General features: G+C 42.1%; 1 protein-coding gene across 3 annotated transcripts in view; it reads left to right on the top strand.

The window, feature by feature from the left end:
* Nucleotides 1–16,212, top strand: part of OTOGL (otogelin like) — a 197,852-nt gene that overhangs the window by 4,412 nt on the left and 177,228 nt on the right. For all 3 annotated transcript variants that reach the window (XM_033952626.1, XM_033952625.1, XM_033952624.1), the window contains exons 2-3: nt 8,651–8,690; nt 11,717–11,765. In XM_033952626.1, the coding sequence (XP_033808517.1) occupies nt 8,651–8,690; nt 11,717–11,765 (89 nt within the window). The remainder of the gene's footprint in view (nt 1–8,650; nt 8,691–11,716; nt 11,766–16,212) is intronic.

Raw genomic sequence — 16,212 nt, 5'->3', positions numbered from 1 at the left:
AAACCACCAGAGGATTGGACCTTAGATGAACCAGATGAAGAAACTGCAGTGCAGGGTTCTAACAGTGACATTGACCCGGATTTTGAACCATCCTCATCAGGCGATCCACATCTGATAACACAGTCCGAATTGAACGATTTGGTCAGAGATTTGGGTCTGTCAAAAGCAAAAGCTGAGCTGCTAGGTTCGAGACTGCAGGAATGGTGTTTGCTATCACCAGGTACGAAAATTTCTGTGTTTCGAGACCGGCATCATGATATAACCAAATTTTTTGCACAAGTCGACAGTCTCTGTTTCTGTTGTGACATTGAAGGATTGTTCTCGGTCTTTGGTTGTGATCACAACCCGGAAGAGTGGCGTCTTTTCATTGATTCATCAATGTTAAGCCTGAAAGCTGTTCTGTTGCACAATGGCAACGTTTATCCTTCAGTACCTGTTGGCTATGCAGCACATATGAAAGAAACATATGAGAATATGGAAATGTTACTAAAGTATGTCCAGTATACCAGGTATAACTGGAATATCTGTGGAGACCTCAAAGTCGTTGCTCTGTTACTAGGACTGCAGCTTGGCTATACAAAGTACTGCTGTTTCATCTGCGAATGGGACAGCCGAGACAGAGAGTCGCACTATTCTAGAAAGAACTGGCCACTCCGTAAAAAGTTAGTTCCAGGACAGAAAAATGTAGCACATGAATCGCTTGTTGACCCGACAAAGATATTTTTGCCTCCTCTTCACATTAAACTGGGACTCATGAAGAATTTTGTGAAAGCAATGAACAAGGAAGGGGAAGGTTTTCGTTATTTAAGACAGATGTTCCCAAGAATAACTGATGCCAAGATCAAAGAGGGTATTTTTGTTGGCCCCCAGATCAGACATGTTATGAGTGACAAGCGATTTGAAGATCTGTTAGTTGGGCCGGAAAAAATTGGCTGGAAAGCCTTGAAAGACGTTGTTGACAATTTTCTGGGCAATTACAGAGCCCCAAACTACATTCAGCTGGTAGACAAACTTCTCAAAGCATACAAGAGAATGAAGTGCAATATGTCACTCAAGATTCATTTCCTCCATTCACACTTGGACTTCTTCCCCGCAAATCTCGGTGCTGTGAGTGACGAGCACGGTGAAAGGTTTCATCAAGACATAGCTACGATGGAGAAACGATACCAGGGCAATTGGAATCCGTCAATGCTTGCCGACTATTGTTGGATGCTACAACGTGATGCACCAGACACTGAATATAAAAGAAACTCGGGAGCAAAACACTTTTAATTCTGTTTCATTTAGTCGCTTGTGCGAAACGTAAACTTGACTATATATTTTATTGTCAGTAAACATAAAAATGTCTATTTCTCATAGTTCTTACGTGATGCAGTAAAACCAAAACCATATTTGAGCATACCAAGTTGGTACCTGTCATAATCACCAAAAACTTTTCAGGAATCAAGACTTAACCAAAAAATTGTTGTGCAGTGTTACAAGAGACTGAAACTCTTCATACTATGAGGGGATGCTGAAAAGTTTTCAGCTCAACCAAGAAGAGAATGACGTAGATATGGTTCAAACAAACAAAATCCCTGAGAGAGAAAAATAAAGAAATAAGCAAATGGATTCAAATCTAATCAATTATAACCATCAATCGAATCCACTCTTTAAAATCACAATCCAAATTCATCCACTAACCCAATAATCTATCAATATAATCATATATTTTCCTAATATAATCATATAAATTCATTGATATAGCATTTGTTCAACATGTTATTAATATATATATATCACCATCAATAAGTTAAAAAGACAAACATACAAACATATACACAAAAACTAAACAAGGCACAGGAATCCAATCATTCATAGTATTCATATATTTTCATCAGATACTTCATCAGTCACTTATCTCAAATAGGCCCAAACTTCAGCTTAATTCATCTTAGTTCATCTTCCATCCTTTGATGTCAAGTCCGATGAAACATCGAGAATAAATTGAAATCCTTAGCCATCCAAAACTATCTAAAAATCATGCGTCCACAAGTTCAGAGTCGTGTGCAAATTGTTCCCAAAATCATCACGATTAGCAAAGTGCAAGTGCAGGTGCAATATCCAACCATGTGATCCAGTAGTGTTCAAAAGCACAAAATGAATAAACAAACAAAATCGTCTTCCTCCTCAACACAAGCTGTGTTTCGATAGCATTCTTTATCAAGAGGAAGAATCTCACTGGGAAAGCAGGGATTGGACAGATTCCTGAGGGAAAAGGGGATCGTGGAGTACTGAGGGAGGTGCTGGGGTGTTGCATAAGTATAGACAGCTCACCAGGTCGTGCAGGTGCAAGGCCGGAGGGTTAGGACATTGATGGGAAGATACGACTTCGATGAGAAACCTAGGGGGCAAGGGGGCCCCTTCTGGTGATTAAGGCAGGTCATGACCTGTTGGGCCGCCGCGGGGGCGGACTGCTGGGCGGGATGGACCTCTGGTCTGACCCGGCAGAGGCACTGCTTAGGTTCTTATGTTCACATAAACAACACCTACAATCCACATAAAATAAAATATCAACCTATTCAAAACAGAATATGTAAATAAAAATAAAGGCAATCATACCAGGCAGGAACATAGAAGCTGACTTAACCAGGAGCAACGGTTAGGGCCACCGCCCAAACATAATGGCGACAGAGAGAGAGCAGCGCATTAAGTAAGCAAAAACGTAATGATGAAAGCACCGTCTAAATAAATTAGAAGCCAACTGCGAACAGTCATTGAAAAATTTAAACAATCCCTTTAATGCAAAACCAGCCACTCAATCTCCCTGTTAAGACCATCCGGAACCACAGTACACCATGAAAAAATCAACCGTTGTCTCCTTATAGGCTCCTTCCTTATGGCGTGTATGCAGTTCTCCTTCTCTTAAACTGTATGCATGTACTTATTGTATCTATTGCATGTATTTTGTTGCATGTACTTTCAGGTGCATGTACTACTTATTCCTTGTACTTATTGTACTCTTTGTACATATTGCATGTATTTTTTGCTCCCTTCACTTAAATTGTAGACGTATAACCAGCATGTTACTTTTATAATTGCTTTGCTCATTTTTGTTGTCAACTTCAACTGCACTGTTTGTACTGAATCTATCTGTTGTGAGCCGCCTAGAACTCCCTGGGTATGGCGGTATACAAAATAAAAATTATTATTATTAGTAGTAGTAAATTAACAGCCGAGAAATATCCCCCCAGCATACTGTTTAAAGACACAGAACGTAAGTCAGATAAGGAATGGTGAAACTGATCCCAATGATCCACCAACGGCGCATCACTTTTCTGAGATGTTCAGCAATACGGAATTTGATGGCTCTCTTAGTCTGCCCAATATAAAGCTTATTACAAGGGCAAAAAGTGCCATACACTACCTGAGAAGAGCTACAATTAGTTTTCTGATGTAATTTGAACGGTATGTTCACATTGGGAATCAGTACGCTCTCAGTGTTCATAGAGTATTGACAATATCTACACTTACCACAAGGGGTATAACCCATTGTGCCATCACCAGTAGAATAAAAAGAATGATGTTTCAAATATTCCCCCAAATTCTTACTACGTTTAAAAGCAAACCTAGGTTTGCTTCCAAACACCGGGTGAAAACTTAGCAAATGCCAGTGTTGGCCAATAATATTTTGTACCGAAGATGACCAGGAAGAAAGAGGGAGCACACATGTGATCCTCTGATCAGACATATCTCTAGGAGGTTTAGGGAGAAAGAGCCATTGTCGTTCAGCAAAAGTCGCACGTCTTATCACTCGAGTGGGGTAATCCCGTTGTTTAAATCTCCGAGACACGTGGTGAATTTGAGTTTTAAAATCAGTGTCAGAAGAACACAAGCGTTTAAGTCTCAACATCTGTCCCATAGGTATGCTATTACGCAATGCTGTCGGATGATAACTGCGATAATGGAGTAGCGAATTAGTACCCGTAGATTTTTGAAAAATAGAAATATCAAATTGCCCAATAATGTAGCTGTATGTCCAAAAAGCTAATAGATGTGGGATGACATGTCATAGTAAACTGAATGTTAGGATCACATTGATTAAGATATACCACAAATCCTTCTAATTCACCCGGGGACCCCGACCAAATAATGAAAATATCATCAATATACCTCTTCCAATCAAGCACATAAGACGAAAAAAAACCCTCGAAGAATAAACAAATGATTTTTCAAAAGCAGCCATAAAAAGGCATGCGATGGAAGGAGCCACCGTAGCACCCATTGCAACGCCCTTCTTTTGATCTGAAACAATGTCAAAAACATAGAATTTTGTTTATGAAAATTGGCACTGAATGAAATACGATAACACTCTTTTCAGCTACAGTGGCGAAATAACGCTCGGAATTTAGGAAGATGGTTGGTTGGTCTGAGAACTTTTCAGCATCCCCTCGTAAATTTCACATACTATTTTCAAACAGGCTCATTTGGATATACAGTGGTGCCTCGCATAACGGACGCCTCGCACAGCGAACGCTGCGCACAACGAACTTCTTGTCTTGATTCGTACAACGGACTTCGTTTCACACAACGAAGTCGCCCGAGCTGCATCCTTCCGCGCAGTGTGCATGACGCTACCGGCTACCATCCTCCTCCTCCATCAACCAAATGGGAAGTTACATCATGAGGGGAGAGGAAGGAGGAAGGAAGCCGTTGGCAGCATACGCACTGTTAGAGCCCCGTGGCTTGTGTTAAAGTTGTTTACAGACTTCAACAGCAGCGGGAGAAAGCAGTCGCCGGCCCTGTTTCGCCGATCGAGGGGGGGCCCTGTTTCGCCGATCGAGGGGGGGGGCCCTGTTTCGCCGATCGAGGGGGGGCCCTGTTTCACCGATCGAGGGGGGGCCCTGTTTCACCGATTGAGGGGGGTGCCTGGTGTTGCCGATCACTGCGGGGGGAGGGGGGGGTGGGCTTTGGCAGAGGTGGGAGAAAGCAGTAAATGAGTGGAAGTTGGCAGGCCTGGGGATGGAAGGGCAGTCGAAATACGGTATGTTGGAGCAGGGGATGAGAGGGAGGGAGAGAAGGGGAAATATTGGACAAGGGCAGAAGGGATGCTAAATCATAGGGTGACAGGCAGAGAGAACAACAGGAAAAAGAGTGGAAGCAATCTTGAACCCTGAGGGTGAGGGAAGAGAGAGGTGGTGAGATGATTGATCATGGGGAGAGGGACAAAAGGGAATAGAGATGGGATAGGAAGATAGTGGAAGTAAAAGGACAGGGAGATGTATGTTTTTAGATGTATCTAAATAAAAATAATAACAAAAAATTTATCTTTTTTTATGTCATCTTAGCATATTTTATGCTACAGAACGAATTATTTTTTTTAACATGTATTGTTATGGGAAAACGCGTTTCACATAACGAACTTTTCGCATAACAAACTTGCTCCTGGAACCAATTAAGTTCGTTGTGTGAGGCACCACTGTACAGTAAAACCTTGGATTGCAAGACGAGCAAAATATTTTATTAAATTTTAACTTGATATACCAGCAAGGTCTTGTAATGCAAGCACATACAGTATGCACACATCGCATCATCACAACTGAGCCGATGGTTCTTCTCTCTCTGACGCTGCAGGAGTGGAGTGACGGTTCTAAACGAGCGAGGTCTAGCAATACGAGTACATACAGTATACTCACGTTGCATCATCAGAACTGAGCTGATGGTTCTTTTCGCTCTGACGCTGCAAAAGTCTAGCGACTGTTCTAAACGAGCAAAGTCTTGCAATACGAGTACATACAGTATACACGCGTCAAATCATCACAACTGAGCCGATGGTTCTTCTCTCTCCGACGCTGCGGGAGTGTAGTGACTGTTCTAAACGAGCAAAGTCTTGCAATACGAGTACATACAGTATACACACGTCAAATCATCACAACTGAGCCGATGGCTCTTCTCTCTCCAACGCTGCGGGAGTGTAGTGACTGTTCTAAACGAGCAAAGTCTTGCAATACGAGTACATACAGTATACACGCGTCAAATCATCACAACTGAGCCGATGGCTCTTCTCTCTCCGACGCTGCGGGAGTGTAGTGACTGTTCTAAACGAGAAAAGTCTTGCAATGCGAGTACATACAGTAATTTGTATTAAAGTTTTTGGGTTGTGGAGTTTCCATTATTTCTATGGGGGATATTCGCTTTGATGTAGGAGTGTTTTGGATTACAAGCATGTTTTTGGAATGAATTATGCTCGCAAACCAAGGTTTTACTGTATATAGAAAAATCTGAAAGATTCATGCACGGGAGCCAATGTTTCAAAGTGATTGAGGGTGTTATGTTCTCTCCAAGTGAATGAGCTCTGGTCAGAATAATGGACCGCATGTATGCTGGTCAGTTGAACAGTTTAAGAAAAAAAAAAAGGAGACTAGCTAAAAAGTTATGTGCAATTAAATTTGAGTCTGTCAGTCAACAATGAGATTGTAATACAAGCCGCAAAACTCTCCCAATGATGCCATGGTGCTATCGGAGATCCCATCAAAGCTTCATGACAAACAGCTCTCTGTTTCTTGTCTGCCCTTATCCAGGAGAGCCATAAAGGGACGATTCATTCTGCAAAATGGGAACCACTTTCTAGGGTAGCGAAGGAATAGACACAAGTAAGGAATTACCATGCGCTGGTAATGAGAGGTACCCAGCTAAAAGGGACTGCATGCTGTGTCACAGAAGCTTTGGAAGCTCTGCAGGTCTTTCAAGCACTTCCGCGCTTGTAGTGTAACAGAAAAACTGCTTTCCAAGTTCTTTTGATGATGCCCTTAGCTCAAGGCCTTTGGTTTGGATGCAGTTCCTGCTAAGACGCCACGTTGAAATGAACATTGCAGCAAACCTCAAATTAATGATACCTTGGGGGATATACCTGTTCCATTCGCTGCTCTTCTCACCAGGTAAGAACTCAATCGTCCTTTTTTACGAGTACTATGACCTTGCTTGTTTTCGGAAATTTGCGTTGTTTTGCAAGATCTCTTCTTGTGTTGGCAAGTCAACATTTTTCATTGTTTAAGATTACTTTATGTAGTTGCAAAGCAGATGTGACTGAAAAATGTGCTTATGTATATTTAAATATTGCCACTGCTTCCAAAGGTCTGGCATGATATTTTGTCGTTCACATCCGACACGCTTTTTTTATTTTGAGAAACAAAAGTGGAGGAGGCCTTGTTTCATGCTTTATATTTTGACCATTTAGGTCAATGTCTCTCAAACTTTTTTTTTTTTTTAGCTCTGGCACACTAAACAAAGCAAATGCTTTTCGTGACACTTTATAATTGAAATTATAAAATTGCAAAATCAACAAAAAAATTAATTTTGAGGGTTATTTATTTAAACTTCTTTAAGCTCTGTATAGGTAATTGTGAGAACGGTGAAACTAAAGTAGATAGAATAGAATTGCTAATCAGTGCGATGGATGTGCTTGTGTTTGAGTGCAAATTAACTCAAAACACGGCTCGATAGTTGACAAGCAAACGCGCATTTCATCATCCACCATCTGAAGTCGTTCTCTTTTTTTTTTTTTTTTTCAATTTAATTTCTGTTACAGATAAAAATCCAAGTTTGCAAAGATAAGAAGATCCAAACGGTAGCAAAGCCCTAATTGCTTTGTTGCTCAGGTTGGGATAAAATTACTTGCCGCTAGTTTTCAAGGACCAATCGCGTCAAAGAATGACTGTCTGGGGCGGTTGCATCCTTACGCACACAGACACTCATAACATTGACAGACTCTTGCGTTTGCGACATACAAGTCATCTGTTGTAGTGTACATGTATGAAGGGAATTTGTAAAAAATAAAGTAAAAATTCTGGAATCTCTCGGGGCACACCCAGAATCTTTTCGGGGCACACCTTTGTGCAGTGGCTCACAGTTTGAGAGACACTGATTTAGACTTTCTCTAGCTATGTGAGCCAAATTGATATGATTATCTTTGAGTAATATTGGTTCCAAACATAATGCCAGGCAGATCAGCTTGTCACTGTAGAATGATAAGGCTTTATTTCCTTAAGGTTTTGCATAGCCTTGGACTTTATTGTGGTTAAGTGCCATCGACTCGTGTTCGAGCCCTAGTGACTTGATGAATTACAGATTGGTTTTGTGCTAGTCCATGGTTGTTTTCAATGTGTCCAGCCATTTGATTGCAGGCCACCCTCTTCACCTTTATAAGCTGTCTCACGGCCTCTTTTACAAAGCCGCATGGCAACAGCCCCGAAGCCCTTTAAATCTCTGTGGGCTTTGGGGCCGTTAGCGCAGCCGCTAGCGCAGCTTTGTAAAAGAGGCCGTTAGTATTCTTAACTTTGCAAATAGAGCTTTGTTTACCTCTTCAAGAATTATTATCCTGAAAATGAAGACAATAAACCAGTAAATAGCAGAGAGCATGTCTTTCCTGAAGATTTGACTATCTTCTGTCATAAAATTGAAAAGAATGGAGGCTATAGATCATTCATTACAAGTAGAAAAATATTTTTATCTTATACTCTACAGACTTTTTTTTTTTTAAAGAAATAACTAATGTGAACCTGATTTGCGACAACAAAATACGATTCCAAACTTTTAAAAGTTGGATTTGATATTTTTCAGCCACATTATTGCAAATTAAAAAAGTTTTTTTTCTTTCTTCAAAATCAAACAGGATTCTACTGTGAAGAATCTGATTTAAAAAGAATATCTAGGTGAGTGTTTGTTACTGTTTTCTGTAACTTCCCTTAAATTTTTTTGCTATTCTACGAAGGGATAACTGAGGTTTCAGGTTGAAATATTAATATCTATATAGTGTAATTTCTGCTTACTACATAAAATAACCTTTCTCCCGCTTTGTACATAACCGCACAAGAAGTTTTTAGAGCTGGTCGGGGCGCTGAATGCTCTGCACTGATCCGATGCTCATAGGAACTCTGTGACTGTCAGAATTTAGCGTGCTGGCCAGCGCTAAAAACCACTTGTGCGGTTTTGTAAAAAAGGGAGAGGGGGTAAATTTGTCAACATATGAAATAAAAACGCTTGACGCCTGCTTGCAAAGAAATTAGGATCGAAATAAATGTTTTAAAACTCTCACTTCTGATGGATGAGAAGGACTTAATCAAAAGCTGTCTGCCAGACGGAGCAGTTATTCAGCAAAGAGCTTGAACGTTTTCATTTGGAAACAGGAGAGGCTTTGTTTTAAAGAACATGGATGAGATCATGACAAAGACCCCGAATGCTGTAGGAGCTAGGAATAATGCGTTCCCAAGCACATCTGTAGCATTGGAAAAAAAAAAAAAAAAAAAGAGAAGATGATATCAATGTGAATTGTGGTATAAAGTAAAATACAGAGCAAAGATGTCCTAAGAAGTTTAAAAATATCACACTGTTTTTATTTATAACCCACCTTTCCCAAGGTGGCTCACAATTAATTTTTTTCAGTTCCAAAATTTTATTGAAATTTTATATAGTAACATACAAAAAAGCAGGAGAAACATTAAACAAATTGCTCATAACACTATTAACACAAAGCGTAGGATATTAAAAGGCAAAATCCTTGACATGAAACTTCCTTACCCCACTCCCATCCCATTTGCAGAGGGTGCAAAAACCAACATCCCGTACATCTCCATTCTTTCACTATAATTCAATTACTATCTGCAAGCTCGTGTATGGGTGTCCGTAATGATCTAAATTTGGCCCCTTTACCGCTTTTCTCCATTATGGGTGCCCATAATGATCTAAATTTGGCCCCTTTACCACTTTTCTCCATTATGGGCGCCCGTAATGATCTAAATTTGGCCCCTTTACCGCTTTTCTCCATTATGACCACCTCATTTAGTCCAGCGATTTTTCACTTTTTCCCTTCCGTATTTTTCCGATTGAACAAAAAAAGTGGAAAACCACTGGACTAAGTATATAGCCCTCGATGGAGACTGCCCCAGCTTTGTTGGTTGGGCTGAGAACCTATCAGCAATCCCTCGTACAATCATACACTTCTCTTCTGCATTAACACTTAAAAAAAAAATTATTCGAACCATCAATACCTCATAAACTGCTTCCTATGGAAATATCAAAGCTTGTAAAACAACAAAAAAAAGATATGCCTTTAAGGGGGAAAAGTTATATTGGGTTAATTTGTCACAGTACACCGCCAAATGCACACAGCGACAAGTGCGCGCATAAAGGGAGGTGAATTGTCAAGGTGGAATTGTCCCCCCCTGGAGTGAGTTTTACGTGGTGAGAGCGCGAATTGTAAGTGTAGTGTATGGCCACACACCCCAAATGAAAGCATGAGTGTAGTGGGGGGGGGAGGGTACCCCCTCAGAGCACAAACAGGAGAGCATAAAAAGGCATAGAGTGGCACACACAATAGTCCTGTGCGTAGATGTCAGGGCGGAGTTGTCAGTGCGGTAATGTCCTGCGCACATTTGACGGGTCACCTTTTATCCCAGGATTCCATTTTATGCAATGAGACTGTGCTAAAATAAGTCAACAATAACTCACATTGATAACTTCCCTCCTAAATATTTTTCTAAATAAAAAGCTTTCAGTACATAAATGTACATGGACAGGAAACTTGTTCTTCAACAAGAAACATGTGACAGAGAATGCTGCTGCTTCTCAGTGACATAGTAAGAGGGGGGGGGGGACGAGGGTACAATCTACCCTGGGCTCCATGTTAGTGGGGACACTGGCACCCCTTCTCCTCTCAGTCCCCTGCCTCTTCCCATTCCTCCCCTCCACATGTGCTCCCCCTTCTCTTCCCCCATACCTCTAGTTGAAGTTGCTCGCGGCGGTCAACCAAGTGCTCTGCGTGACCCCATCGGCTCTTCCACTGACATCACTTCCGGGTGCCATGCATAGGAAGTGATGTCAGAGGGAGAGCCGACAGGGTCGTGAGGAGCACGTAGTTGACCACCGTGAGGAACAACTTCAACTAGAGGTACAAGGGAAGGGGGGAGGGGGGGCGCATGCGGTTGGCGAGATTGGGGAAGGAGAGAAGGTGGGTACGTGCGGAATGCGGGATAGAGGAAGGAGCTGGGGGTAGAGACGAAGGTGGGGGAGGGGCACCTCTCACCCTCGCCACGCCACTGCAGCCTCTGCTGTATCGGCGTAACATATATTTATTAATGGTAATAAAAAGAGCCTTTGTTTGCCATCTGATCTCAATATCAGAAAAGATGATAAAGTTATAAACTTGGACTAGATGCAAAAGAGACAACCCTTGCAAGGCTTTCCAAATAAGCATCAAAATCTTAAAAATAACACTGTATCAAATTGGAAGCTAATGGAAACTAATTAAAGAGGAGGAAATGTGTTCAAACACCAGTTATCAATCTAGCAGCTGCATTTTGCACAATTTGGAGAGCTTTACTACACGTCTGTGAAATACGTAAATAAGGAGAGTTATTTGACGTGAGACATTTCTGAAGTGGTTCCATTGCATCCACGAGAAGCTCAGATTTCATCCTTTTTGTTAAGAAGCAAAACATCCCAAGTCAACTTTGTGTCAACCCAAAATACCAGGTGACCAACCTCTAGCAGGAATCCGTAATCCCTCTTGAATTTTGTGAAACGAGACTCGGAAAATAACAAGTTGTCTTTTAAATGTTAACCCAAGAAAGCCTTCTTTGATAAGTGGTGGAAATCAGAAAACAACCCTTCCTGTAAGAGATGCTTATTCAGGTGGCCTATAGACCTTTCGATATACAAGATTCTTTTTGTTTCCTTCCAGAAACGGGTTTTATGCAGTTCGGCAGAAAAGAGATCTCCTAACAGAAGAGGTAGGTTATACCTTAAAAGGAAAACCTTGCATCTGCTTTTACAATGAGTCCTTTGTGAGATGAATGAAAATGGTTGCGAGGCAGAGACAATCAATCCTGCTTTTTGATACCTGCATTCTTGTCATTCTAAATCTGCCGACGGTCTTATTCATTCTGATCAGATTCTTTTGAGATTATCACTTCAACAGCTGTGAAACATTATGGAAAAAGGTTCTTTTGACTACCAAATAAACGAGGCAGAATGACCAAAGTAATGCAGGTTTCCAAAAAGTCTGTGAAAGAAGGGTTCACATCATTTCACAGTTGTGTTCTCTTCTGACGTATGCCCTACGCCTCCACGTTAATGACATCTCTATCATTTATTTAGTCACACGAGATGAATCAAAGTGTTGGGAAAACATCTTGGGGTCCTTTTACTAAAGTCATGCCAAAAGTGGCCTTAACGTGCTGCTTACACATGGCTTCCCAGTGCGCTAAGGCCACTTGTGCCGTGGCCGGAAAATGGCCGACTTCCACATTTTCCTTATTAATGGCCAAGCGCTGATCTCGCCATTGGCGCATGGCCATTAAATAAACTTTACCGTATGAGCCCTCAACGACACCTATATTTTAGGGGGTAAGAGCCCCCTATAATGCTATGCTAATCAATTAACACGTGGTAATGCCTCACGCTCTCACTGATGAGCACTATCGCGTCCGCTCTTCACCCTCAAACAAGCCCCATTAGAGCAAATTCAGAAAAACGATGTTATCATGCAGGTATATGTGTGCAGATAGGGAAATTTACTGCAGGACCACTGCGCGCATCCTGCAGCAGGCCCTTCTAACGTGTGGTAAGTGCACGCAAGCACTTGACCGCAGTTTGGTAAAAGGACCCTCTAGTTAGGTAAAGTTGTCACTGTGATATAAGAACTGCTCAGTCTTAGAAAGAGTACAAGGGACCAGTCCCAAAAAAGGAAATACATTGGAACAAGTGGATAAACTTACTGAATCAAAAATTGATACCCTTTCCTTCAGCATTTCCAGCACTTTCTTACTGCCATCTTGCTGTTTTGAATTTGAATTGTGGGTGCCCGTAGACCAGTGCTTCCCAAGTCGGTCTTGGAGTACCCCCCTTGCCAGTCAGTTTTTCAGGATATCCACCATGAATAGGCATGAAAGAAATTTGCATATCATGGAGGCAGTGTATGCAAATCAAGTGTATAGTAACATAGTAGATGACGGCAGATAAAGACCCGAATGGTCCATCCAGTCTGCCCAACCTGATTCAATTTAAATTTTTTAATTTTTTCTTCTTAGCTATTTCTTGGGTTCCAACTGCCAAAATCTCTGTTAAGACTTACTCCAGCCCATCTACATCCTCCCAGCCATTGAAGCCCTCCCCAGCCCATCCTCCCCCAAACGGCCATATACAGACACAGACCATGCAAATCTGCCCAGTACTGGCCTTAGTTCAATATTTAATATTATTTTCTGATTCTAGATCCTCTGTGTTCATCCCACGCTTCTTTGAACTCAGTCACAGTTTTACTCTCCACCACCTCTCTCGGGAGCGCATTCCAGGCATCCACCACCCTCTCCGTAAAGTAGAATTTCCTAACATTGCTCTTGAATCTATGCCTATTCATGGTGGATATGCTGAAAAACTGACTGGCAAGGGGGGTTCTCCAGGACCGACTTGGGAAACACAGCCATAGACAATTGAGAGAGGAGTGGCGAGTAGGGATGGGCAGCCAGAAATTTTTGTTCTGTGCCATTACTGAGAATGTTCATTATATTCGTTTTCATATGGCCATGTTTTCGTCATGGGAGTATAGTCAGTGAGAGCGGTGGCATGGCGAGAGTGGGAGGCACCCAGGGCGATGATGCCCTCTGGCCTCTTCTCGTCCTCCTCCCCCCCCCCCCCCCCCGCTCCTTCCTTGGTACAAAATAAACAATGTGTAATAGCAAATGACCAGTGGTTTAAAATAGCGTTCCATAAAAGATCAGAAAGTTATCAGTTCATTTATACATACCAAAAGCGCTCATGGAGGTATGTTAAAGACAGGATGATAGAGAACCAAAATGTCTAAGATTCTGCCCAAATATACGCTTACAAATCTGATAAACGTTTAGGGCCAGATTCTGTATACAGTGCAGTGCCTAAATCAGCAGCCACCTACAAAATGGCGCCAGCCGTGTGTCAATCAGGCGTGGGTGCCATTTAAACAATCACGGCTAATGGCATCTATCTAAACTAAACTAAACTAAACCTTAGGTTTGTATACCGCATCCTCTCCACAATCGTAGAGCTCGGCACGGTTTACAGGAGTTGGGAGAGAAAGGAACTCCAATGAAGGATATAGGATAAAGTAAGAGGAATATTTAGAGGGCTTAGTATGCCAGAAATGGAGTAAGTATTACATTTTTGAGAATAGCCAGGTTTTCAGATGTTTGCGGAAGAGTTGGAGAGAGTTTAGGTTCCGAAGAGGGGAGGTAAGGTTGTTCCAGAGCTCAGCGATTCTGAAGGGGAGGGAGGTCCCTAGTTTTCCTGCATGGGAAATGCCTTTTAATGAGGGGAAGGGTAGTTTTAATTTGTGGGTGGGTCTGGTGGTATTAGGATTTGAGGAGTTCCAAGAAAAAAGTGGGATAAAGGGAGGGAGGATGCCGTGTAGGATTTTGAAAGTTAGACATGCGCATTTAAAGTGAATCCTGGACAGGAGTGGTGAGACATGGTCGAATTTACTTTTTGTGAAGATAAGCTTAGCCGCAGCATTCTGAAAGGCGCCAGTAACGTATTTATTTTAAAAATTTCTATCCCGGGGGGAACGTCACGTGCTCGTTCCAAGATGGCTGCTTAGCGCCCTCGCTCCGCTCCGAGCCTCGCCAAAAATCTAAAATTAAACCTCATAACGCGCCGATTCAGGTCAGTGCACATCAATTTCCCGCAGCGGAATGTCAACGAAAGCTAATAAACCCGATTCCGCTCCTCCTCCGGGTCCGTCGGCGGCGCATCCAGCGCCAAAACGATCTAAACATGAACCGCCCTCCCCGATCAAGGCCACGGCGCCAGGTACTCCAGCGCAGGGCGATTCAATCTCTCACGACCTACACGTGCTCAGAGAACTGATGCAGGAAAACTTAGCCGCCACAGCTGACATTAAAAATGAGATCGGAGGCATTCTTACACAACTTAAACAGCAAAATGCTCGCATTGATCTGGCAGAAGAAAGACTCGCTGCGCATGACTCACAATACCTTGAAATCCAGCGTGACTTTCGCAAAATGAATGTACTGCAGCGTGACATTGAAGACCTCTCCAACAGAATGCGCCGGAGTAACGTCCGTATCATTGGTCTTCCAGAGCTATCTGAAGGAACTGACCTCATGTCTTTCCTACTCTCCTTCATTCCTTCCACCCTAAAGCTGCAATTTGACCCTCCACTCGAGATTGAAAGAGCGCACAGGGTCCCGTCGGGTCCGCCATTGCCAGCCAAACCTCCCAGGCCTATAGTCATAAAACTTTTGCGCTACAATCAAGCTCTCCAAATCTTGCAGGCTGCCAAATCTTCTCCGACATTACAAATGGATGGTAAAAAAATTATAATGGTTCCTGATCTGGCCAAAACAACAGCACAAAGAAGAAAAGCCTTCCTGGCAATGAGACCTCAGCTTAAAAATATAGGGGCCCAATACGGGCTCTTCTATCCTGCGAGGATGAAGGTTACTTACCACAACACCACGAAGAACTTTGATGATCCAGTTGAACTACAAAAATTCTTGGACAACACAGTTGGTGCTATGACCTGACTTCACTTTCTTAAACTGTTGCCAATTTCCCGTTTGTGAGGTTTAAAAGTTTTTTATGGATATTTGTTAATGGCTCGAGGAGCAGGTTAGCTGAACACCTCTTGACAGCAATGGGATCCCATTTCTGGATCTTTCTCTATTTTTGATCCAGTTCTTTGCCAGACTGAATCATCCTCTTTTCTTTTTGCTTCTATCCCCTACTCTTGTATATTATGTTACCCACAAATTTAATCTCATGGTACTCGCAACTATATCCATACCCCCTATTCTGTTACTCAGCATCTAGATATTTCTTCTGGGAACCAGTTCTAGATCCTATCAGTCGACTACTCTACGATGGTTAAGTTGCACATAGTTTCCTTAAATGTCAAAGGAATCAGCAGCCCTATTAAACGAAAGAAAAATTCTACATTATCTCAAACAACCTTGAAGCAGATATATGCCTCCTACAGGAATCTCATATTAGCACAGAAGAAGCCAATAAATTGATTGGAGGCTGGGGTCCAATACTGTTTCGCTGCCCCTGCTTCAGGAAAGAAAAATGGAGTAATCACACTGATAAAGAAATCTCTTAACTTTCAATTACAAGCGCACAAATTTGACCCCTCTGGACGCTGGTCTTTTTTGGAGGGCTCCATAGCTGGAGACAGATAAAAAC

Source organism: Geotrypetes seraphini, chromosome 7 (genome assembly GCF_902459505.1).
Source record: "Geotrypetes seraphini chromosome 7, aGeoSer1.1, whole genome shotgun sequence".
NCBI classification, from domain to species: domain Eukaryota; kingdom Metazoa; phylum Chordata; class Amphibia; order Gymnophiona; family Dermophiidae; genus Geotrypetes; species Geotrypetes seraphini.
Note: the sequence above shows the minus strand (reverse complement) of the source record. Positions and strands in the feature narration are given on the sequence as shown.